Source organism: Pyrus communis, chromosome 9 (assembly GCF_041283825.1).
Source record: "Pyrus communis isolate YQ-2024b chromosome 9, ASM4128382v1, whole genome shotgun sequence".
In the NCBI taxonomy this organism is placed as follows: domain Eukaryota; kingdom Viridiplantae; phylum Streptophyta; class Magnoliopsida; order Rosales; family Rosaceae; genus Pyrus; species Pyrus communis.
This window is the reverse complement of record NC_142573.1, coordinates 24662359-24689005: the sequence shown is the minus strand read 5'-3', so window position 1 is coordinate 24689005 and position 26647 is coordinate 24662359. Positions and strand designations below refer to the sequence as shown.

Here is a 26647-nt window from a genome sequence, read left to right as displayed (position 1 = left end):
AAATTTATGCAAGTATTAAAATCACAATTCCATAAACACAATGACAAACCTACCCGTAAAAGCAGTAGAAGAAGAAGCCAAAGCAGACTTCTAAATAGTGCACCTTCACCTCTCTTGCAAAACCAAAAGTACTCAAACTAACATTAATAGGTCTTAGTTCGATATTGAGTCTACATTTTGTGAGAACAATGGCCACTATTTATAATAGATCAATCCTAATAATTCTCCTATTAAAATCACCATAGGATACCAACTATGAATCCAAACATAATATGAGTACATCAGCAAAATAGACTTCCAGTCCCCACAAGGACTAGGATAATCTGAATTAAATCCTACAAAAATTATGATAGTTTTAAGTTTTCAAACAAGACTTTTCTATGTCAATTGAAACACTATGACCGACCATAATATTCAGTTTCATACTCATATTCTAACACATTAATCATAATGAGTCCTCATGAATCACACACCTACTAAGATACAAAAAAAATTAAAAAAAATTGATTTTTCTCACAAATGGTCCTTGAAATTGACCATCACCATCAATCTGGTCCTTCTGTCATAGTTATGTTAAAAATTCTGTTAAGTGGTGATGTGACACATAAATGGGCCCCATAAGTTCTTTTTTTTTTTTTTTTAAATTTTTTTTTATCACAAATGGTCCTTTAAATTGACCCGCAACATCAAAATGGTCCCTAAAATTGACCGGAGACATCAAAATGGTCTCTAAAATTGAAAATCGATTAGTGTAGTCCCGCAAGTAAGTGTCTCAAATCAATGTAGTCATTCCATCACAATTGGTGGAGCAAATCTGTTTGTATTTAAATAATATATATATATATATTTATGATTTATTAGAAATATTAAATGTGTATAATTGTGATTAGGAATAATTTCCTTTTGTAAATTTATTGGAGACGTTGTCAATTAGGAGTAATTTTCATTCTTAATTATATAGGAGACGTGACGAAGTTTCTTACTTTAACAATTTTGAGATGCCTTCTCTGTATAGAGAAGAAGATCACGTCCACCTCTATATACAATCTATTCGTACGTTTTTGTTTATTCCGGATTTCTAGCCCATAATTTCTTAATCCTTCAACTTTTATTTGTTTTACTTTGTCTATATATAAGTCCCGAATATCAATGTTAAAATAGACAATATATGTAAGTTTATACATATTTTGTGAAATTAAGTTTTTGATAGCAACGTATCGAAAGGATGTAAATTCGAAGGTTCTTCTAGTGTGCAAGGAAGAACCTTATCAGAAGAATAAGGTTCTGGGCTGTTTCATCTTGAGAATGACTTGGTGTTTGTGAACTGCTTGCACACTTTGGGCAGAGCTATGAAATGTCTTAAAGAGAGCAACTTAGTCCGCGACTCATCGCAAGAATCATTCATCACTCAAGGCTTGTACATTTTTCGGGTAACTTTGTTCCTTTCTATTTCACTTTTCAACAATTTTAAGACAAAATCAATTTGCCTTGGATTTTGAAAACCTTGCTTCTTAGACAAATCTTGTTGAAGAGTAACTAATTGCAATTATATAAGAAATCAACCTAGTTAATGGATCTGAAGGGTGGTGGGTGGACATTGGCACTTCTCGCCATGTTTGCTATGATCGTTCTCTTTTCAAGACCTATTTTGTGGATGAGGGAAGAAAGGTGTTGTTGGGTGATTCGTACTCAACTGATATTGTTGGTACTGGAAAGGTGGAGTTGAAGTTCACCTCTGGAAAAACCATGATATTGAAATATGTGATGCACGTTATAGCGATGAGGAAGAATCTAGTCTCGGGCTTTCTTCTTAACAAAGCTGGATTCACTTAAACCATTGGAGCATATACGTATACTTTCACTAAAAATGGAGTTTTTGTGGGAAAGAGATATGCTACTGATGGATTGTTTAAATTGAATGTAGATGCTAATAAAACGTCTACGTCTACTTACATGTTGTCTTCTTTTAATACTTGGCATGCTAGACTTTGTCATGTTAACAAACGCTTGGTTAAGAACATGAGTAACTTATGCTTTTTACCCAACTTATCATTGAATGATTTTGAAAAATGCGAATATTGTAGTCAAGCTAAAATCACTAGAACTTTGCATAAATCTGTCAATAGAGAATCTGAACCACTTGACTTAATTCATTCTGATATATGCAAATTTGATAGAGTGTTAACTAGAAATGGAAAATGTTATTTTATTACCTTTATTGAAGATTGTTCAAATTACTATTTTGTCTATCATATGAAAAATAAAAGTGAAGCTATTGATATGTTCAAAACTTTCTTGATTGAGGTTGAAAATCAATTTAATCGTAAGATTAACAGGTTTTGGAGTGATAGAGGACAAGAATATGAATCCACTGAATTTGTTGTTTTGTTTAAGTCTCATGGAATTATTCATGAAACTATTACTCCTTATTCTCTTGAAATGAATGGTAAAACAAAAAGAAAAAATCGAACTCTTTGTGAATTGACTATTGCTACTTTACTTAGTTAGGGAGCTGCTTCTTATTGGTGGGGTGAAATTGTGTTGACTGTATGTTTTGTGTTAAATATAATTTCTAACTCAAAAACGAATATTTCTCCTTACGAAATTTGGAAAAAGAAAGAAACCAAATGTGTTGTATTTTAGAACCTGGGGTTGTTTAGCTTATGTTCATAAACCTGATCCAAATAGATCAAAATTGGCTAGTAAAGCGTATGAATGTGTTTTTATTTGTTATGCATGTAATAGCAAAGCTTATAAATTTTATGATTTGAAAAATCATGTCATAGTTGAGTCACTTGATGCTGATTTTTATGAGAATAAATTTCCTTTTAATCTTTGAAATAGTGGAGGTTTAATTCTTCTAGAATTTATGAACCTACTGTTGTAGAACATAGTGCATCTGCATTACAACCTCGGAAAAGTAAAAGAGCTCGAATAGCTAAAGATTTTGGGCCTGCTTTTCATGTATATAACTTACAAGAAGATCCTAATACAATTCAAGATGCATTAACTTCTTTAGATACAGATTTGTAGCAAGAAGTTATAAATAATGAAATGGACTTCTTGGAGTTAAATCAAACTTGGCACTTGGTGGACCTTTCACATGGTTGCAAAACAATAGGTTGTAAATGGATTCTTAAAAGGAAATTAAAACCTGATGGTTCTGTTGATATTGATTTTTTTTTTTTTTATATACTTATTCACCTGTGACTAGAATAACATCTATTCGTGTATTGTTTGTTTTATCTTCTATTCATAATCTTGTTCTACACCAAATGGATGTTAAAACAACTTTTTTATGGTGAATTAGAGGAAGAAATATATATTGATCAACCAGAGGATTTTATTATTCCAGGACAAGAAAATAAAGTTTGAAAGTTAGATAAGTCTTTTTATGGATTGAAATAGGCTCCTAAACAATGGCATGCAAAATTTGATAGTTTGGTTACTTCAAATGGTTTTAAATTAAATGAAAGTGACAAATGCATCTATTATAAGTCTGAAAATAATATGTGCACTATATTATGCCTATATGTGGATGATTTGCTTATTTTCGGTTTGAATATTCATATTGTGAATAATGTCAAATCTATGTTATATGAAAGACTTGGTTGAAGCTAGTGTAATACTTGGTTTGAAAATAACTAGGTCTGAACATGAGTTTTCTTCTGATCAATCTCACTACATAGAAATTCTTTTAAGAAAGTATAATTATTTTGATATACATCTTTAAACAAAAACAAGTGGGGGATTGTTGGAGCAAATCTGTTTTTATTTAAATAATATATATATTTATGATTTGTAGAAATATTAAATATATATAACTGTCATTAGGAGTAATTTCCTTTTGTAAATTTATTGGAGACGTTGTCAATTAGGAGTAATTTCCATTCTTAATTATATAGGAGACGTGACGAAGTTTCTTACTTTAACAAATTTGAGATGCCTTCTCTGTATAGAGAAGAAGATCACGTCCACCTCCATATACAATCTATCCATTTTGATTTTTACGTTTTTGTTTATTCCAGATTTCTAGCCCCTAATTTCTTAATCCTTCAACGTCTATCTGTTTTACTTTGTCTATGTATAAGTCCCGAATATCAATATTAAAATAGACAGTATATGTAAGTTTATACATATTTTGTGAAATTAAGTTTTTGATAGTAACATATCGAAAGGATGTAAGTTCAAAGGTTCTTCCACTATGCAAGGAAGAACCTTATCAGAAGAAGAAGGTTTTGGTCTGTTTTATCATGGGGACGACATGGTGTTTGTGAACTGCTTGCATACTTTGGGCAGAGTCGCGAAACGTCTTAAAGAGAGTGACTTAGTTCGCAACTCATCCCAAGAATCATTTATCACTCAAGGTTTCTACATTTTTCGGGTAACTTCGTTCCTTTCTATTTCAGTTTACAACAACAATTATGTAAAAAATTATGTTATGTACTAATGTGACACATAAATAAGTCACACAAGTCTAATTAAATTAAAAAAAATTACAAATAGGTTTAATAATTTAATAATTAATAAAAAAGTTGTCAACCCAAAAATGCTATCCCGCAATCACCTCTGATCCCAGTCCAAATTCCTCTACCCCCATCTATGGTAGCCTTTGTTGTCTATTCTCTAGAAAAAAAATTTCTCAATGCACTCATCTTTACACACTTTGACAACCTTCACTGAATTGGACCTGGATCAAGATCACCTTTGGTGACAGCTTGGATTGGTGATGACTTCTGTGACATCACCGTTAATATTTAGGCGATCAACATTCTCACAACCTTAATTTTGGAGAGCTTGTTGGGGGCTCCCCTGGTTGTTTGGTGATGCAAAGTACGACAAAGTCTGCCTTGAGATAATAAGCTTCTAACTGAGGTGCATCTATTATTGGTTGAAAATTGTTTCCAAACCCCCTCTTAGGCTTTGGTTAAGCCTTGTGCCTTTGAGAATTTATGGAAGGGATCTCTCTTCGGATTAGACCCTACTATAAGAAAAAAAAATTCCTTATGCAAAAAGGTATTTAGACAACTTTTTAAACTAATTATTAAATTATTATACCCACATTAGTACATAACAAATTGTTCTACAGAATTATGGTGGAATGAACATATTGATTTGCGACACCTAATTTCAGGGACTACATTGATCGATTTTCAATTTCAGAGACCATCTTGATTGTGTGAGTCAATTTTAGGGACCATCTTGATGGTGTGAGTCAATTTCAGGAACCATTTGTGATAAAAACCGGTAAATCTTATGGGACCCATTTATTTACCACTTCAGAACTTAACAAAAATTTTAATAGAATTGTGATGGAATGATGATATTGATTAGCGGCACTTATTTTCAGGGACTACATTGATCGATTTTCAATTTCAGGAATCATTTTAATTGTGAGGGTCAATTTCAAGAACCATTTGTGACAAAAATCCAAAAAAATATAATACAATCAAGACGTCCAAAACTAAATTAAAAAAAAATAAAAAATTACACCACTGCTAGCCAAAATATTAGTTTCATAAACTTCTTTAAAAGTTAGTGTTAGATGACATTTTGTTGTCCTATATTTTCTCATTCACTATCTTCCTAGGTAACTGCAAATACAAAATCAGTCCAAACAAGTAACTTAAATATATACGATCAGTAATACACACACACACACACACACACACACACACGATCAATTATATATACATATACATACATATATATATATATATATATATATATATATATATATATGTGTGTGTGTTAGGACTTGGGGTCACACATTTTTTGAGGCACATCCTGTAATGTTTTTAATGATTTGAACTGTCTATTTTTTAGATCTTCCTAAAAGATCATTTATACCAAAAATCACCTAAATCTGAAATCATATGATTGTTGGATTAAATTTAGTGTTTCTTTATAAAACTGTATTTGTCCATTTCTTCACTATAAATGAATGTCTTAATAGTTTTGCATTAGTCTTTTTTTTTTTTTTTTTTTTTTTTTGCAAGGACGATCTAGAACGATGTATGAAAATATAGATTATTCAGATTGTTGAAATGAATTATGAACCGGGCCCTAAAAATGGGTGTCAAAAACGTGCGTCACCAAATCCTAAAAGTGCAAAAAAATTTCAAACTTATCTTGCAGAACTGCATAAATTAATTTTTATGGATCTAAAATCAGATTGAAGTTTTTGTAGATGATGTCAGTTTGTAGATTTGGCTTGGTTAAGTAACAAGTCTATTGGGAGCATGATTGGAATTTTAAAATTTTGGTTTGCTTGCTTTTGGGCATGTTCATTGGGGTTTGGGTTTGTGCCTTTCTTTAAAATGATTCAGAACTAGTGAACTTCTATGAAATATATTTGGTGTTTTTGTTTCCTTATGTAAAACTTTCTTTGCAATTCTTATTATGGACACTGTTTGTACCATACTTGACCAATCCCGAAACTACTAAGCACCGGTCAACAGCATACCGTCAAGGACCCACAAGACTTTTTCTCTAACCAGAAGGCCAATCACAACACGACACATGTCTGTATCAGAAGCCAATCACAGCGCGACACGTGTCGATATCAGAAGCCAATCACAACATGACACGTGTCAATGTCAGAACAAAGCTAGAAACTCTCTTCTATAAAAGGAGATCATTCTCTCCACAATAATCCCTAATGTCATTTGTACTAAACTATTCACTAGAACTCACTAAAAGAGAGCTTGAACCTATGTATTTGTGTAAACCCTTCACAACTAATGAGAACTCCTCTACTCCGTGGACGTAGCCAATCTGGGTGAACCACGTACATCTTGTGTTGTTTGCTTCCTTATCTCTATTCATTTACATACTTATCCATACTAATGACCAAAGTAACCTAGCGAAGATCATAAACCTCACACTTTCTGTTGTACCAAAGTCCTCGCCAATTTTGTGCATCAACCGACACAGTTGAGAAAAGTAAGGTAAATGTGAAGTGCTATTAAGAGTATAATTCATTGTTTTTCAATATGGAACCCATGGGAGTTCAATGGAGCACCGAAGTCCAAGCTCATTATTTAGAGTTTTCCCATGCGGGACAAGCAAGGGTGATACTTTCTGGTGTTCCCTTTTATCCCACTAAAAATAAGCCTTCATCGTTTTCTTTTACTCATAGGAAATGAGAAGATTATAACCCTTTATTTACTCGTTGAAATAAGTAATTCCAGCACCTCATTTTATCCATAGAATCCCTCTTTTTACGTCCTAGAAAAAAGTAGTTTCCAGCGCTTCTTTATACGCTTACACACTAGCCAAAAGCAACACACCAGATTTTGTCTGCAGATCTAAGATCTCTGATCACGGCACTGCAGTCGACTGGCATGCCGAAAAATCGGGGCCAAGCGTGCAATGTGAAAACACTTTCTCCTGGCTATTGGAAGAACATCATAACCTATGATACAAATCCAACCTTATGCTCATCACTATGGCCAACAACTGAACCACTACTAAAATATATCTTACGAAGTTTTAAACCAAACACCATATATCTCTCATTTACTAACCTTGCGGATCTTTAGCTACCTCGCCTCAAACTCTCATGCGAAGAGCTTTTTCACCATTCATCTTTAACGATTTCTAGAGCTATTGGATGCACTCTAGGAAGCCAAATATGAGCTGCTGGAAGAACAACAAAGCATTCATAAGGCTAGTTTCTCTTTTCAAATGCTTTGGCTCTAGTTCACGCTTACTCAGATTCGTAGAATACAAAGACTTACACTTTTTTTACGGAAATCCAACAATAAACAAGCTTAGCCACGCCTTCAAACAAATAAGGCCCAAACAAGAATTGATTTGTTTGAAAAAAAAAATTTCTCTATCTTTTCATCGCTCGCTTCATCTGCAGTAAGTGCTTTATTCAAATGCATGTGTAAGTGTTTTACTTAAAAACAATAAGAAACTGGACTCAACCAGAAATTATACTCTTATTGCCAATTGATTTCCCGTTGGAACCCTTCCTTCATATATTTTATAAAATTGATCAACAAAGGGCATATGATTATCACAGACTTAATTATCATGATTTAGGTTTACGATAACTCGGAATAAATTAATAATGCACAAATTAATGAGAACCCCATTCATATAATGCATCTTGTGTATGCATGAAAAAAAGTTGAGATTCTACTATAAAACTAATTGGTAATATAGGAAATAGACTAAGTACTTATAAGCGCATGCAAGATCCATTCTTTCCCCGACGTGGGATTTATACTCTCAACACACTCCTTCACGTGTGGAGAATTTTCAATTCTAGCATGTGGGTAACAAAAATCAGGTGACGTGAAGCACGTGTGCCCTTTGGGATTCACACATGGGACAACCTGCTTTGTTATCATGAAAAAAGTTGAGATTCCACCATGAAACCAATTAGTAATATGTGGAGTAGCCCAATTACTTATAAGTGTTAGAGAATGGGATCCGACATTGGTCATATGATAATATAATATACAATTAATATATGAGGGTTTCCATCCCTAAAATTATCGATCCCTTTTGTGATAAAACCCAACACCTAGTAATAGGTGGTTAAGTTGGGACAAGGTGGTAGACCATGTTGGACCTGTAATGTTTATCAATAAGCACATACAAAATCTTACACACAAATGTAGAATTCATCAAAATAAAAATTAACAAGCTAACATAATGAAACTCCAAACCAAGTACAACGAAAATGTCAAAGACTCCTCAAGTACAAAGATCAGACCTCTCTAAATTCTACTCTTCACTAATACAGGGTGAGAGAAAGATTAAAAATACAAACCATGTCACAGAAATCTAAATGTGTGAACAAAGACCAATGGAAAGAGCATGCATGTGGAATAACCAAGAAAAAGTATGGTGACCTTGTCTTTTAGCACTCCAAAGCATGTGACTTGAATTATGCAAATGCCTTGTGGCATGTTCCCTCCCTTCATGCACCTTTTTATCTCTTTGTCTTCACCCTTCAAAAGCCCTTTACATTTGACATACAGATAATGTCCACAAATCACATTAAAAAAATCCCAAGAAATTAAATTAGACAATTAAAAAAAACAAGTTAATGACCTAGTCCCATATGCATATCATCATTTCTTCCTGGTCTTATCCTTGCCATTGGGAAAGATTGATCCAAAACCAAACATATTAGCTGTAGGAATATTTAGGACAGGACTAAATGGAACAGCATTGCCCCCATACGATCCATATTGACCCTTTTTCAGTGGAGGCTTTTGATAATTACTCATTGGAGCAGAAGAATATTGTGAGGAGGAGGGCTTTTTGGATGCAGATTTATGGGAATTCTGCTTCTGATTCTGACCCTCTTTCAAAAACAGTGATCGCTTCGCACTTGACGAAGAACCAGTTGAATTGCTTCTTGGCAAAAGCTGTAATGGACATAAGGTTCTGCCGTATCCACTGCCACAGCTACTGCTCCTTTTGAAACCCCAGAAGGACTTTGAACTCTGCTTCTGATCACCTTCACCACTACTACTACTATTCGTCATTATCTTGCTCTTTTTCGCAGTAGTTATTTTCGGGTCACGTTGATTAGTAGCCGGTGCTGTTAGCAATGGAGGCATGATTTGATCCAACTGCTTTGGCTGATGGGAAGACTTTTTCTTGATCTCAGTTGGGATCATTTTCCCGTCGGAGAAAAGCTCGTCCGCGGAGGAGGACTCCTGCTCGAAGCTCTCGCTGACGCAGAAGTCGAACTCCATGCTCGAATTCATACTTCGTGAGGATAAAGAATTGGATCTGAGAGGGTGGTTTTGCTGTTCGACAGCTGCAACATCAGATTGGCAGAGATCATAGGAGAATGAAATCCTCGGACTCATCACTTCCACACTGCTAGGGTTATCTGAATACAGCTCAACTGCCATTTTCTCTTAAGATTACTTGAATTTCAAGGAAAGTCAAAGCCAGAAAATCACTCAGAGAGAACTTAGGATAAGAAAAACCAAGAAAACATGTTGGTTTTGAGGGTTAAAACTTCAAACATGGACATGTCTGGATTTTATAGAACGGGGAATTCAATTCAACCACAGAAAGAGTGATGAATTTAAGATTGTTTTTTGTTGTTGATGGAACCAATGAAGAAGAGAACAAGTGATTTGGAGAATAGTGAAGAGAAGAGTGAACTGAAAGACCAAGTCGGTTGGTTGAGAGTTTCAGAGGGAGATAAAAGCAAGCAACCAAGTTAGGCCGGTCTCGTTGGAAGTAGTTGAGGGACTGAAATAATTCTGCTGCTGTCTCAAACAGGTAGGCCATGTTTTTTATTACGTGGGAAAAGGCGTTGATCAATTAGCAAATTGTATGCTTACCTAATTTTCTCTTTTTCATTTTATTTTAATTTGTTTATTAACAAGAAAAATCATTTTTTTTTTTTTTCCAAATCTTAATTGATGAAATAATCATATTTTAAGTATTATGTTGATATCTTATCGCTATTTATTAATGTTTGATCGATATGTCGTAAAAATTTAATTTTGATCAGTTCAGCAATTGAAATTCAATATATAAATCATTTTAGGCATTTTTATGCTAATTTTGGCAAAATTTTGAAGGTCTATATTTGAATTATCACGTTTCAAGAACCATTTTCAATAGGGATAGTGAGCGGAATTTACAGGTTGAGGGATCACGAGTGATTACTTTTAGAAAAAGTTTTGGAATACTAAAGAATTGAGAGAAGCTTTTATTTTAATTGATATAGAATTAAAAGATAACTTAAATATAATTTCAAAAGTTGTTTAAATAGCGCCACAACCCTATAACAACAAAAAGAAATAAAACAAGAAAGTACGTCCGAAAAATATTATTTTGACCCATTAAATGATCACAAACGTTTGAAATTCATCTTAGGTCTAAGCAAAGCAATGAGTTTGATTCATCTTGTCGTTTCTTTTATAGAAAGAATCGTGGATAGAAAACAAGCTGCAAAAACTCTTAAAACACAATTTATGCTGGAATTCGCCAATCTGAGCTGCAGTCCTAGTCCTGCGTCAGATATGTTGAAATGTTATTTACTAACTATAATCCGTTCGTAAAATAGGAGGCACATAAAACATTATTTATGCAAAGATGTGTACATTGTATACATGGACGGAGGCAGAATATATGCCCACTGCACTCAACTGTTTTTTCTATGAAAAATGCTCTATTTAAAACTATAAATTACTTATGTACTTAGAAGTGAAGTCTCAGCCCAAACACTCAAATCAAAATACACTTTTATGTTATATACTTTTCCTACTCTTTCACCCTTCCAAGCCATGTAATTTTTCATTAGCTAATGATTTACAATTTTATTGTTCTAAATACCACTTACCCAAAATCATGTGGTTTGACAATAAGCTAATAGCATTGTACCAAAATTTACTTTAATTTTATCATTTGAAGTTGCCCCCACTAAAAAATGTTTTTGGTTCCGTCACATGTGTATGTGACAAAATTGCTTATTTTAATTCAAAATATATGAAGAAAAAAAAAATATTTCACAAGAACATGTATATATAAGTTTATGATAGTCCAACTTACTAACAAGAATGAGTATGTACATTTCATGGTTTTCATTACCTTAAATGTGGCTTAACTTTGCAGTACGCATGCACGTAAACTACAAGAGCTGCTGTAACCAAAGGCAATTTTTATGGGCAGGGCTCTAACTTCTGGTTTCCCTCATATTATCACGCCAAGAAAAGGACTGGTGACCCTAATCTCAAGCAGCAAAGATGATAATTGGATTTATCAATGTTGTTGACATGACACACATGCAATGATATTACAATCATGCAAGTCACTTACTGCCTACTTTAATTCTCCCTTAGTTTCCCCTTAACATGTTTGAGAAAGCAAATAACACTACAACATGGGTCTCCATTTCTTTCCTAATGATTTTTTTTGGGTCAACTTCTCAAGACACATTACCAACTATTATCTAATATCAAGGTTCTAAAAGACGTTTGACACTACTCGATCGGCGGACTAGGCTTTAACTCCTAGACGACTAAGCGGGACCTAGACAAACTAGGTGGATTTAAGTAAATTTATTATATAATCGTATAAATGAGTGTTTGTTTATACTTAAAAAATACATAAGTACATTGGGATACATAAATTGCAAAATAAAATGGCATAGATTACAAAGTTTTAGAATATAATGAAACCATGGGGAACCAGTATATACTATGTATTCATCTAAGTATTCAACAAGTTTTTTACAATTTTAAAAATAATACATGCAAAATGAAAGTCAATAATATTCTGTCTAAGTGAGAATTGCAACTTAGGCGGGGGTTTAGGCGGTTCTAAGCAGGCTGGGAAGGTTAGGTGGGCGCCTGGACCATCTTAATTTTCAAATGCCTAAAGATTAATCTGGATGGTGGCTAGCCGCCTAGCGCTTAGACGGGGACTAGCCCGCTCTAGGTAGGGACTTTCAAAACAGTGTCCAATATGCAAAAACTAAAACTATATTCGTTGTACATGATCTCAAAGCGGGTTTTTTTTTTTTTACTAGGCTTGAATTGGATTTTTATTTTGTTTTGCCCGAATTATCGTGTTCACTACATTGCCTAGATTTTGTGCTTGAATGATCGATGTCACCTGTGATCCACTTTTTGGTGGTTTCACATGAGGGAGCATGTTGAAGAATACCAAATTTTCATATCAAAAAATTAAATTACAACATATATTGAGTGGTTCCACTTCTAATAGGCAATATTAGGGTTTTTATCACAAATGGTCTTTGGAATTTACCCTCACCATCAAGATGGTCCCTGAAATTGAAAATCAACTAATGTAGTCCCTGAAAATAGGTGTCTCAAATCAATGTAATCCTTCCGTCATAATGTTGTTAAAAATTTCGTTAAGTGCTGATGTGGCACATAAATGGGCCTCACAAGATTTACGGGTTTTTATCACAAATGGTCACTGAAATTGACTCATAACATCAAGATGGTCCTTCAAATTGATCCACACCATTAAGATGGTCCCTAATATTGAAAATCGATGAATGTAGTCCTTGAAAATAGGTGTCGCAAATCAATATGATATTTCCGACACAATTCTGTAAAAAAATTTGTTATGTGTTGATGTAGGTTTAATAATTAATTAAAAAGTTGTTTAAATACCTTTTTGCGCAATAGAATTTTTTTTTCTTTCTTATAGTAGAACCTACTCCGAATAGAGTGTTGAAATGTGTCGAAGTGTGTCGATCTAGGTTGCACAATGAAATTGACCCTCACCGAAAGTGATCTCGATCTAAGTTCAATTCAGCGAAGGGTGTTAAAGTGTGTAAAAATGAGTGTATTGAGATTTTTTTTTTTTTTTAGAGAATAGGCTACGAAGGAAGTAGAGGAATGTGGACTGGGATCGAAGGTGATTGCAGAACTGGGTTTTGGCTTCATAACTTTTTATTAACTATTAAATTATTAAACCTATTTATAATTTTTTTTAATTTAATTAGACTTGTATGATCCATTTATGTGTCACATCAGCACATAATAGAATTTTTAACAGAATTGTGACGGAATAACTACATTAATTTGGGACACGTACTTAAGGGACTACATTGATCAATTTTCAATTTCAATGACTATTTTGGACACCGCAGGTCAATTTTAGGGACTATTTTGATGTCACGGATCAATTTCAAGGGTCATTTGTGAGAAAAAAAAATTACTTATGGGACCCATTTATATGCCACATCAATACTTAACGGAATTTTTAGCAGAATTGTGATGGAAGAACTACATTGATTTGCGACACCTATTTTCAAGAACTACATTAATTGATTTTCAATTTCAAAGACTATATTGATGATGATAGTCAATTTCAAGAATCATAAAAATCTGACAATATTATTCAAGTCGGTGGCAAGACGCAAGTTAAAAGAACCGCAATTGTGTGGCTAATGGTAAGCCGTTGTACCGTCTTTGTAAAACCATTGACATATTTCAGTGACGGTGCCCCATCTTCTTGAGTGTTGCTGCTGAGCTCTAAAGAAACTGCATGTAAAGTCAAAGTAATATAATTATACCGCTTGACTATATTACTTCAATAATATTACTCGACATAAAACGCAAAATATATTTTATTTTGGTAAATACAATAGTGATTGTATTTTATTAAAAACAGTACAATCAACTGGAAGAACATCACCAGAACAAACGCAAAAATATATAATTAAAAAATAATATAATGTCACGCGGTCAAATTTCTCAAGCAAGAAAATTCAGATTTATTTCTTAATCCGTTATCTTTCTATTCTTCTACTTAGGAAAACCTTCACTTGGTTATACGGGTTCATCGACACAGAATTCACATTGTACAAAAAATGAAGACTATACATTATGTAATGGAACAATTATTAGGGAAATGATTTCTGTATCATATCAACTTTTATACGAACAATTATGTTTACATTTGTTCTTCGATTCTTCTTGAATTTATTCAATTATTATTTATTATGTAGTGGAACAATTATTAGGAAAATGATTTCCGTATCATATCAACTTTTTTGTGAACAATTATGTTTATATTTGTCCTTTGTTTTTTTTTTTTTAATTTATTCAATTTAAATGTCAGAAATAAACAAACACGTAAAAGGAAAAAGTGGGAAAAGGGTGTGCATAATTTCCTAACTATTTTACTCACTCTTATACATGAGATGAGATAAGATGGTTAGCATTTTTCTTCTACCCTTTTTTCTACACGATAAATTCCTGGACATAATCATCAACCCTATGATAACAGTCGGAAGTTAGATTTATCACCTCTTAGATACTCTACTTCACCTACAATTTTAATGTTTAAAATTTCAAATAGAGATCTCAAACACGTTTTTGAATTATTCAACAAATATTGCTTACAGTTTTGTTGCCTTCACTACAAGAAAGTGGACATTTAGATTTAGTCATAATATTTGGTAACGACGTGAAAGTTTTTTTGTAACTAAATGTATATTAGTGACAGTTCGTTACTAAACGTTATTTAGTTTTAATAATGTGTTTGTGGCTGTAACTGAAATAATTTTTTAAAAATATTAATAAAAAGGTCGTAATGAACTATCTAAGATATAGTCACGATCATTTACTTGTCATGACCACTTTTTCTTTGGTTTGTTGCTTCTTTTAGCGTTTGCTCACATGGCAGGTGGCTAAAATTAGAAAGTAAATTAAAGATAAACAAATAATTAAAGCCATTTTCTCTCTTGTCACAAAGACAAGGCATTTTATCTTCTTTTTTCTTGATGTTTCTTGCTTGAATAACAAAGCAACTGAAAAGTATGAAGGTGGTTGTTGAGCTAACTCACCTCATTGACCCTACCTTTCGCTGGACCATGACCCACAAAGAGGTGATTAGAATTTGGGGTTTGGTTTTTCTGTCATGTCCAAGAATATAGTATGTATCAGAGTTTTAGACCGTTTATTTTTAATTTTATCTGCTTGGTTATTTGTTTACATGTTCTTATTTTTCCAACAAAATTCATCGTGTGACATACCAACCCAGCACCTAAAACACTGCACTCTTCAATTCTCTATGAAAATCTCTCGGTTACCAGTCACCGAATTTCAATAATTCTGTCCACTCCGTCCATCTCATCCTCGAAGAGAGACATAGCGTGCCGGAAGTTCTCCGATTGCTCTTCGAATTCAAGAAATCTCTAAACACAGATGTACATGGAAAAGCTCAGACTAGCTAACTCCTTTACTAAATGCTAATGTTGTATTATCGATAGGCTTTGATATATATGGCAAAAACTAGAACTGTCGATATATACTTATATAGTACTTGTTGTCAATGACACAAATTTGTATTGGCGTCCCAAATAACCAAACAAAAATCACACGAACATGTCAAAATATACCATCTACGATGCTAGTGATATTTCTCGAGATATTCAAAATCATAAGTTAACATCAATGCATGGTTATCGAGCAATTCATCATCACTTCAACTCAAATTTTGTGTTTGTCTCTCTGTATGATTGAATCATTGTTTACCCCTAATCTTCTTTTGGTCCTATTTTCCTTGTTCTCTTCTTATTGGTGGAATCGTTGTTGTATGTGTTCCGAGAACCTGTAGCAAGAAAAGGGCAATCAACTGCATTTGACTTTGCATTTCATTAGATTATAACCAAGAACAATGGTAGAAACAACCAAAGCAATAACACTACCCGACGCAACACAAGAATGAAGAACCATGTGTGAAGTTTTTATAAGAAAATACCAAAACGAAAAAAGAAACCAATCCCAAGCTTCGAACTACAATTTCCTCTTTTGGGGCGTCTAATCTTAAACGTTGGGTGCTTCAGGGCTTTGGACTGCAAAAGTAAAAATCGAAAAACTACTTGGGGTTGACAAAATTCTACCTATTTCGATGGCCTTCGTCGTCAACTGTGGGATTCCTGATTTGGATGAGAGGAACAAAGTGAAGAACAAAATGAACATCTTCCACTCATCCAAATCTTTATTTGGACAAAATGAACAAATACAAATTCTTTATAGTGCACTCTCCTCAGAAACATTTTTAAAAACAAAATGAACATCTTCCGCGAAAGAGTAAATAAACTCATGAACCGTTTCAGACACGGCGACATGGCTAAAGTTCAAGGGGGTATTGCTTAATATGTTCCACAGTAAAAAAACATACAAGTCCTTAGATAAAGATGCTGGAACCAACTACACAAAAACAAAAGTAAACAGTTTTCAGGACGACACAAAAAAAAAAAAAAAAAAAGAATACCTTAATCAAATAACAAAAACTACTTAGCCTTCAAGTTGTTTTCAGAAACATGTTTGTCCAAAAATGCCTTGGCTAGATTGCTGAAACTGACATTTACTGCTTCAGCTGCAGCATATCTCTTCATGACATCAACCACCTCTGGCTTTACAATCTCCTTCTTGTTAGATGCGTTGCATAGATAATATAGGGATCCAATTGCATAATTCACCTAACAATCAATTCAATTTTCAATATAATGTATCAAAAACTGAGTTTCTTATAAAGCACTAATAACCATGTTGATTGACCTAAACATTGGTGCCGTATAATAGTTTGACCAGCACGGATTATTTTAAACCAGTACAATTAGGAAAAAAATACAAGTACAGAATCCCAAGTCCATTGGCATAATTTGATATTCCTCCATTTCTATAAGAATCAATAAGCTCCAACTTAATTGTGTTAGTGTTCCTGTTCTATAAGACTTGATCAGGTCCAACTTTCAAATCACATTCTCAGAACAGAAAATTCACAAACGCGCACAAATTTCAAGCAGCTACTTACAGTGTTTCTGACTGGACTTGATAAACATTGAATAACAAGAGAGATTCCTCCACACTGAGCGATAATTGCAGCATTTGCCGGATCTGCATCTTAAAAAATTTAGTTACAAAACACAAAACTCACACACACTATCGATAGATGCTTCCTAGATGGTTGTCTTAAAAACTAATAGCAGCAGACAAATTATACAGGATCACCATAGGGATTAGATAGGTAGACTTACCAGCACAACAATTGCATATCCCTCCTACACCAAATTCCACCAGCTTCTCATTTGGTTCAGTTATGCAGTCCACAAACAATTCCAACACATTGAGCTGTTTGTAATCATAAAATCCTTATCAGGCCAAAACCGTCATGGAAAACAGTTAAATTGTCTTTTGTAGACAAATCAACTCAACATCAAAACGGTAACAAAAATCAAAATCAATATCGAATTATTTGTATACCTGGCGCAAAAAGGCATAGTTGTAAGGATCATAAGCAAAGTTTGCCAAATTAGCAACAATTTTCTCTTTTGCCTCTGTAAAGAATTGAACAGATGATAGTTGATAAAATAACCATGAGATGAATCAAATGTCATTGACTCATCAGAAGAATTCTAAAATATAGCCTTGTACTCTTCCTACTAATAACAAATTACTAACAAGCCTAAACAAATATTTCCATGCCAACAACAAAAATTCTACTGCTAGCGTTATCACTTATGAGGATCCACAAACATCCGAGAAGGCACATAAATTATCACTGAAGAAAGTGTGGCGCAACTCAAGAGAACCTAAAGAAAACAAACGCCAATGTATCCAAACTAGAGAGCTAGAAAAAGCATGATAAAGCTTCAAACCATAGGCAAACATGAATTACGAGCAGCAAAGCGTAGCGTACCTTCATCATCAGTTGTACTCTGAAATCGAGTCACCAACTCCTGGAACAAAAAGGAATGAGAGACCTTATGAATGGAATAAAAAGAACAATAACTAATGCATACACAATTAGATGGGACCATTTCCTTTTGAACAAAGGATTAGTGTTGTTGTACCTGAAGGTATTGCAGCCTTGGAGTTCCAGATCTTCCAGTTCGCTCTTCTTGCCTCTGATCATTCGTAAACATTATAACCCGAGTTTGTTTGTGGTGTGGGACTCAATGGAACGGGAATATAAAGTCCCTGTGTTTTTGAAGGTGACTTTCTAAGTCGTCTAGTGGAACGAGGTACAAGAACCTTGCCACACTGCTGCCGTACCAATCTTTGTCCTTGCAGACGAATTCAAAACACTGGAAATCGATTTATCTCAAGGCCTTGAAATTGCAGTTTAATCGAAGGAGATGAATCGGACTAGTGACGGGAAGTCAAGAAAGCAAATGATGAACGAAGATGCCGTTAGAGTTTCATGAATTCACATTCACATCAACAAACCAGAACCTCAAATTGAATACTACTAATAAACTGAATGACATTAGACCTCAAAGCAGCCACAACGCCTAGTCTCCTTCCAACACTCCATCACTCTCATTGAGACACATTTTGTGGGGTCATTTCGTAATATATTTAACAATCAAACCGTCTAAGATCATGTCTACCACGAATCATCCAAGTCCGAAACCATATGAGTATTAGATTAAAGAGTAAATTTTTAGTGTCTCTTAGCAAAACCGTATTTGTCTATTTTCTTCGGTACTAATGAATGTCTTAATATTTTAAATTTGTCTTATTTGTTATAGTTTAGATTTACGGCGCAAGATTTATGCAATCAGAATCTGAAAGCATGTGACAATAGAACAAAATAAATAAATAAAAAGTGTAATTTGCAGAATACTAGAAGCTCTGGAAACTGGGCGGATATAAAGACGTACCAGGGTGGTTCCGGGACCGTCCGGCGACCTGGAAACTGGCTTGGGAAGTCCTCCGGGGACCCCTCGAACTCGAAGCTCTGGTATAATGGCTGCAGAGGAGGGTTGCGGCGGTCCACGCGGCTGTGGAAAGTAGGGAAGAAGAAGACACGGTTCTTTTACATAAGATAAGGAAAAAAGAAAAAGAAAAGAAATTAATATTAAACACGGTTCTTTCTACCAATGAGAACATACCAACTGTTGTCTCTGTATATATTAAAATATTGGGATGTAAAAAGGGAAGGGACAAAACAACAACCTTTATTGTCAACCAAAAAGAAGGACCTTTTCTGCCCGAACGTCCGACTCCCAGCCAACGCTCATCTGAGATTTCTGGGTAGCTGGTTCGGAAGTCTTGGATTTGAAGAATGCCGAATTGGGAGCTGAAGAGCTGTTGCAAGCATGACCAGGTCGTCTTCTTGGCCACCATTGGAGTCTTCACCGTTGTCATCCTCGCGGTAATCGCTCTCTACTTTCTCTTTGTTTTTTCAATTCACACAAACTAAAATTGTAGAAACAAGGCTTACGATTGGTCTTTCCGTTGTATTTGTTATGGTTTCTTGAACTTCAAAGTTAAGCGGGCTGAGTCGACTTGTTGACCAGATTGTTGAATCGGGATTTTGAAAAAAGAGGGAAAAGTTGAGGTCAAAGATATCATTTGTTCTTTTGCTTCTTCTTTTTTCTCAGCAATTTGTTATTAGTTTTAATGGTTTTGGACTAATTAAGTTGATTTCCGAAACCCCAATTTTATTTTCCACCGTTATTTATGCTAACTAGCTTAGAAATATATGAATGAAGCTATGTGTTGGATTAGAATATAGCTTAATAACCATTTGGTTAGGATTTGATGGTAGCTTCCAAAATAAGACATTATTTGTTTTAGAGTAATATTGTTAACATGTTACAAGATTTGTTCTTTTCCTTTCCCTGCAAACCAAATGTCACTTTGGAAATAACATTTTTGTGACAAGTTTCTATTTTTTTTCATTAAATGGTCAAACAAGAGCAGAAATATATCTACTTTATATTAGAATCAATGTGTAAATGAGGGATTGGTAATCAGGGAAAGATGAAAACATGCAACCAAGATGGTTTGGTCATGTGTAACTAGAGGCTCTCGTCGATAAAATCATTAGCAATCCACCTAGTGGATTTGGGAAAATTCAGAGTGCTGTTTGAGGTTGTACGAAGAGATTTGATGAATTGGGGAAGGATATAAATATAGCAGAATAACATGGACTCACTTATATGATCTGTAGAAAGGCCATGTTATGTTGGCTAGATATATCTTGCATGATTTTTTGATTTTTTAATTTTAATTTTTAATCAATCTCATTGTTAGTTTGGCACTGACTCGATCCAGTTGGCCTTTTGATCTAAATGTTTGTTCTTACTGTTAAAGCTTTGGAGGACAATATTACTCACGCCTTTTAAGCTCATCACGGTCTTCTTGCATGAAGCAAGCCATGCAATTGCTTGCATACTCACATGTGGCAAGGTAAGAAGAAAGTATTTTTTATCTTCTATTCCTTTCTTGTTTCAGTGATGTGGTCAGATCTGAAAAGGAAAGAATTGTTGCTTTCTTATACAAATATCTATTTTCAAGGACTCCAGTTCATCATTTATATTTCTTTCTTGGTGATAGTTTATACACAAGTGCACAGATATAAAATGTAATTGGTTCACTTGTTCACAACTTCAAGCTAGGTAATAGGGATCTTTAACCGACACAGTATCATGTTGTGACGCCAGTATCCTAGTCAAGGATCCAAGGGCAATCATTTTTTCTGTTTACTTTGTGGAGTTTTCATTAGATCAAAAGAAACTAATCTTCTATAGAAGGTTTCCTTATTGTATTAGGGCTGGAGGATTTTCCGCATGACCCTACTTTGTAGAGAAGCAAGGGACAAAGTTTGGACAATCAAATAAGATTTAGTGTTCATTTTCTTTAGCCTTGGTGTTATTTCCTCATTGAATTTCTTTGTGTTGTTCAATGTACCAGGCCTTCTGTTGTTTTATTGAATGACTGGTGGTTCAATGTACCAGGCATTACATTATATAGTGTTTTCACTGAATTTCTTTGTGCAGTTTTGGAGTACTCACTCTCGCTGAGTGAACTCAGCTTTGCTAACCATTAATTTAGAACTCAGATCTTGTAGTTCTTTGACCAGTCCTTGTCCTCTTCATAAAAACCATCATTATGTATCATCACCACAGTCCTCATAAGTCAGGACATCCATTTTAACTTCAAGTGATCAAGTCAGCATCCTTCAATCTGAGACCCAATTTCATTATTCAATAGAATACAGGGTATTAGCCTGTTCTGTTTACTTTGATCGCTGATGCTCTCAGTTGTGATAGAATTAGAGCATTCAATCCAAACCAATTAGCAACATTTGGAGGGGCCAAAGATCTTATACATTGCTATGCTAGGTTTTAAATTTCTGATGTTGAATTATTACACCATATTTTAGGATATCTTAAGTAAATATGTCTACTTTTCCAAGTAAATATGTCTACACCAGCGTATTTTCTTGTTCTCTCCCTATTTTTCTGTGCCCTGTTTTGTCCTTGGGCTCAATTCGCTCATGTGTGTGGAACCATGATAACAAAGCCTTGATGAGGGAGCTGGCCGAAGGAAGTTATAATTTGAAAACATTAGGGCAATGAATGAGTTTGGGGATGGTTAAAAGAGCCCAAGGAAAATCAGATATGATTATAATCTCACAAATTGTTAGACAATGTTGTTGGTCACTAGGCTTTAACAGAGCTTCTCAGCTAAAACGGCATTCAAAAATATCATTTCACACAATCCTTTTCAAGTTCAAAGTTTTCTTAGTCTTCAAGCTTGCAAGGTTCTCACTCATTTTCTGTTATTTTCAAACTTTTTCCAAAGTTGTTTGCTTGTTATGTAAGAATTCACGTCTCATGTTGCATGAGTTTGAGTTTAAACACGTGTTCACAATTACACTGAATTCTGTTTTATCAAGTCCTTAATTCATCATGGGATTGAAAAGATCCTTAGCTGAAAATGTTCCTCGCTTGTCTTACAATATTCTCTTTAGAAGGTTGATCAATGGCTCGCAATTTACTTTTCTAGACAAGCTTATCAGCGGACTAAAGCTTGTTCTGCTTTGGCCCAGTCTGTTTGAATCAGCAACAGTTTGAAGCAAAGAATTTTGCTATATCTAGTTTATTTTGAATGTCAGATCATGACTCAGTTGTTTAAATAGTGTAAGAGAAAATTAACAGCTCTAAATTGTTGACGAGGAACATACGATTTATGCTACTCTACAAGTGAGAAAGTCCAAATGTATGTGTCTTGTTGCACTAGCTATTCATTGTCAAAGCTTATAGCAAATTGGAATGTTGCATGTCTTTAATAGTATTCACTCTCGCTATTACTATTGTTGCTAATATTATTTTAATTCTTATCATCATAATTATTGATTATTATTATTATGCTTTTGTTTTATCATTTTCTTACGGTTTCCTGTATATTTCCTGTGCCTTGGCATCTCATAGGTTTTCTAAATGGTTATACTCTCAATAGTTGAAGCTTTCTGATAGTGAATGTTAAGCACAGCTTACTAAGTGTTTCTGTTTTTGAAGACTGACATACACAAAAACACATGTTGCTAACTTGCTACCACCTACCCCTACATTAAATGCCCTTAGCTTCTATGGCAGTTCCCATGTCACTTAATGGATTTTATAGTTTGAATCAATTTGTAGGTGGAGGGCATCCAGGTTCATGCGAATGAGGGTGGGGTGACACAAACACGTGGTGGTATATATTGGTTGATCTTGCCTGCAGGATGTACTACACCTTGTTCCCTAAACTTTATTTTTCATTGCAATGTATCCTTATTTTTATACTTTACGAGACATAAATAATGGGCTTTGAAATGCAATTTTTGACGTTTTTTAGCATGATATGAGCATCCTTCTGGATTTGAGCATACATAGCTCCTCGTATAAGTTTCTCACTTTCTCACACTTGCATTTGTCGTTCAGAAACTTTTGTCCCTCCTCAGTTTGTTACTTTGTCTTCATCTTCAATATTTGCATGTCTAAGATGTGTCTCAGTTTATGACACAAGCCGAATTGTGTGTGCTGACACTGAACATGGCATCTGATGCTAAAGTAGGACTGTTTCTCATGGGTTCATATTTCATGCATCCCAGTGTTACATGACCATGCTGGCTTCAAAAATTTGTATTTTTCTTTTTGGTCTTAATTAAAATTGGCTTTGTAGTAAACTAAATAGTTTTGAGTTGTAACCAGATCTCGGTTCTCATTGTTTCGTATTCCTTTCTGCATCCAGATCTGGGTTCATCATTTTGGGGAATGGCTTTAATACTTGCATCGACAAATCTCGTAACTGCACGAATTGCTGCTGGTGGTCTTGGCGTTGCCCTGCTAGTTGTGCTTTTTGTGGCAAAAAATGTAAGAGAGCTCAGTAAAGTCATGCAGACAATAATGTTTTGGCTCCATTCTCATATTCTTTGATTAGAGCTTTCAGGATCTTAGTTTCTTCACTCTTGCGTTCTAAATTCTATTGTTTTATACAGTGGACACTTCGAGGACTTTGTATTGGTGAGTAGCTTCACATGCGTGCAATATGTATTAGTTTTATATTATTCACATACTTCCAGATGTTACTGATCCTTACTGATGAGTCTTTTCAGGATTTATTGTATTCCTTGCTATAGTATGGGTTCTCCAAGAATTAACTAAAGTCCATATTCTTCGCTACGTCATTCTCTTTATTGGTATGTTCTTATCTTTTCAAATCTTTACTTTCTGAGATGAAGTTCTTCTTAGTTCTGCATCATTGTCACTTCTCTTGTGTGCAAAACAAAATGTTGCTTATATTTTACTTTGAAATTGCAGGTGTGATGAACAGTTTGTTCTCAGTTTATGGTAATTCTCAGTGATCATTCGTAACATATATATGTTAGCTATTCTGAACATTAAATTGCAGATTTTATATCACTTGACTGTAATTGTCGCAGATATATATGATGATTTAATATCTAGGAGGGTCAACTCCAGTGATGCTGAAAAATTTGCAGAAATTTGCCCCTGCCCCTGTACTGGGGTTGGATGGGGAGTGATATGGTAAGCCATATAGCATGACGAGCTCAAAGCAGAAACATGAAATTCCTTATCAAAAAATACGTAATTGTACTGATGATAAAGAATTGACGTTTTTTTTTTTTCATAACATAATAATCTTTATTTGCAGGGGATTGATATCGTTTATATTTCTTTCTGCATCGGTGTATCTAGGGCTTGTCATTCTATCGTGAGGTACAGTCTCCTTCTTCACGGAATTGATTTTACATGTGTATATTTGAGGAGATTTATTTTGTACATAATGAAGGTACAAAGTCATACATTAGAATTTACACCGAAACAAATCAGGAATAACAAAGGCATTCTTCTCCTTGTAGATTTATATGTATAAACACATAAGAAATAAAAAATAAAAAATAAAAGAATTCCGTCATTAGTTTAACGATAAACATAGAAGATAATCCTGTTCTAACAAACATTTAGAGAAGCCAACAGCAGACCCCCAAGACAATGGAATGGAGTTCTTTGTGGAAAGCTGCATATGTATGTGCATATGTGATATTTTTAACAGAGGGCTAGATGAATCGTAGGGAAACATGTTCGTAGACGAATTGTAATTAGAAGGTAGATTTTTTCCAACATCTCTACTGCTCTACAATTTTCAGGTCCAGGAGATTTTGCATCAGTCGTCCCATATCCCCCCGGAGAGTCAGCTCTCACTTATTTTTTTCCACTCTCCCTTGATGAGTAGTTGGTTTCATGGCATTTTAGCCACACCTGATTCTTTCAACCCTTTTATTGTGGGTTACTCTTATACTCTGATAGTTGTTGTAAAGTTTGTACTGGTGTTTTACACTCATAACAAAGATTTAAACATATTGATGTGAAGTTTTTATACCTCTAAACATATAGACCGTCATTTTTTTTGAAATTGGTTTGTTCCAAACCATCCTCTTTTTATTTTTTAGGAAATTGGTTTGGCCAATGCTTGATGTTGGAGAATCATTGGAATGGTAAAAAAAAAGTTTAGATTTATTGACGACATGATAACCGCCTTTCTTATACAAATGAGTCTCAAATTACGGTTGATGTGTCAGACTGAATCCTCCGTTCCAAGTACTAGTGAATGACATTAATTAATTAAACAAATTACAGTGAAAATGTATAATCAATTGAGCCATTGGATATCTAATCGGCTCTCCAAGAATTCCAATAATTATATTGGTCATCCCTTTACAAGCCTTTCGATTACTCTGAGATGCTCTCTTCCATCTAGTGTAGTTGACCTTGCAAGTGGAGCATAATGGGTTTAACTGCTTTGGATAAAACTGGCCACTAGCAAGTTGACTTTATTGCCATATTTTTACTTTACAGTATGTGAGAGTTTTATTGAATTAAAAAAAAAAAAAAAAAAAAAAAAAAAAAAACCTACGGTTGTTTAGAGGATTCATAAATTAAAAGTGTAAGACAAACTTGTAAACAAAATGCACATATCGAAAATTGGAGCCAAGCAGACCAGGAAAATCCAAGATCAAAGAAGCTAAAACCGTCTGCAAAAGGAAGATATGCCACACCAAATTTAAGGAAAACAAGCCATTTTAGATAAATGTAAGAGCAAAAAAAAGTTATCTTGCATATAAGAGCCAAACAAATAAACCGTTGTGTATAAAAAGGTCATGGAGGAACAAAGGCATCAGAATGGACACAAGCAAAAATACTAGAAGAATATGTTCGACAAGGAGCCTTGCCATCCAAGGAAACTGTTCCTTCTTAGGTTTAGGAGTTATTATTATATCCTATTTATGATCGTATTCTTGTATTCTTATATCCCAACCAAAGTGTTACGCCAACGTGAACGCGCCAAAGGATTTAACTAGCGACGCTGCTTGGCTCCTCACATAGAAGAAGTTATTTCTCATGATGACAATAGATCCTTTTACCATACAACATGCATAATACAAATATCGTTTCTACAAAAGTTCATTTAATTTCAAAATTGTTTAACTGTTAATATGAATCAAACAAATTGACTATTCATCATAAATATGTTATCTATTGCCATAGTAGTGAACTTTTATTTCACACGTAAAATCATCTCAAAAAAATCTAACTCATTATTTTTCAAACGACACAAGCACAATACATTATAATTTTCGATGTATCTGTAATCTCTCTATCGATCCCCTCTTTATGGATTACAATCACACGCTGCTCTACAACTGGCCTGCATATAGAATTAGAAGCTCTAAAAGGTGATCATGAACTCGACTAAAAAAAAACAAAAAAAAAAAGGTGATCATGAACTAAATTCATATCAAATCAAAACTCTGTACATTACGAATATTTAGTGCATTTGATTATCTTCTCTTCAGTAGTCGAATG

At 34.2% G+C, this 26647-nt stretch overlaps 3 protein-coding genes across 5 annotated transcripts; 1 reads left to right on the top strand and 2 right to left on the bottom strand.

Annotated features, from left to right (window-relative positions):
• Nucleotides 1-8581: 8581 nt before the first annotated feature.
• Nucleotides 8582-10259, bottom strand: LOC137738639 (uncharacterized). The gene has a single exon (XM_068478116.2). The coding sequence runs from the start codon at nucleotides 9885-9887 to the stop codon at nucleotides 9093-9095; it is 795 nt and encodes a 264-aa protein (XP_068334217.2). The 5' UTR covers nucleotides 9888-10259; the 3' UTR covers nucleotides 8582-9092.
• A 5497-nt stretch (nucleotides 10260-15756) lies between these two features.
• LOC137739856 (ARM repeat superfamily protein) lies at nucleotides 15757-19313 on the bottom strand. 3 transcript variants are annotated; one of them, XM_068479578.2, is made up of 8 exons: nucleotides 19148-19313; nucleotides 18335-18629; nucleotides 18181-18220; nucleotides 17745-17818; nucleotides 17519-17612; nucleotides 17296-17378; nucleotides 16753-16960; nucleotides 15757-16086 (listed from the first exon to the last, which is right to left on the bottom strand). In XM_068479578.2, the coding sequence occupies exons 2-7, from the start codon at nucleotides 18404-18406 to the stop codon at nucleotides 16772-16774; spliced, it is 552 nt and encodes a 183-aa protein (XP_068335679.2). In that variant the 5' UTR covers nucleotides 18407-18629; nucleotides 19148-19313; the 3' UTR covers nucleotides 15757-16086; nucleotides 16753-16771. The 3 variants fall into 3 exon arrangements, with proteins under 3 accessions (XP_068335679.2, XP_088556004.1, XP_068335680.2); XM_068479579.2 differs by lacking the exon at nucleotides 15757-16086 and adding an exon at nucleotides 16491-16688; XM_088699878.1 differs by lacking the exon at nucleotides 19148-19313 and having other exon boundaries at nucleotides 15866-16086; nucleotides 16844-16960; nucleotides 18335-18556.
• Nucleotides 19314-19415: 102 nt separating this feature from the next.
• On the top strand, nucleotides 19416-25170 carry LOC137739737 (peptidase M50B-like protein). The gene is made up of 10 exons (XM_068479423.2): nucleotides 19416-19641; nucleotides 20586-20681; nucleotides 22919-23003; nucleotides 23511-23632; nucleotides 23758-23782; nucleotides 23875-23958; nucleotides 24080-24109; nucleotides 24202-24307; nucleotides 24435-24499; nucleotides 24931-25170. Exons 1-9 carry the CDS (start codon nucleotides 19552-19554, stop codon nucleotides 24496-24498), a joined length of 702 nt encoding a protein of 233 aa, XP_068335524.2. The 5' UTR covers nucleotides 19416-19551; the 3' UTR covers nucleotide 24499; nucleotides 24931-25170.
• The last annotated feature ends 1477 nt before the right edge of the window (nucleotides 25171-26647 follow it).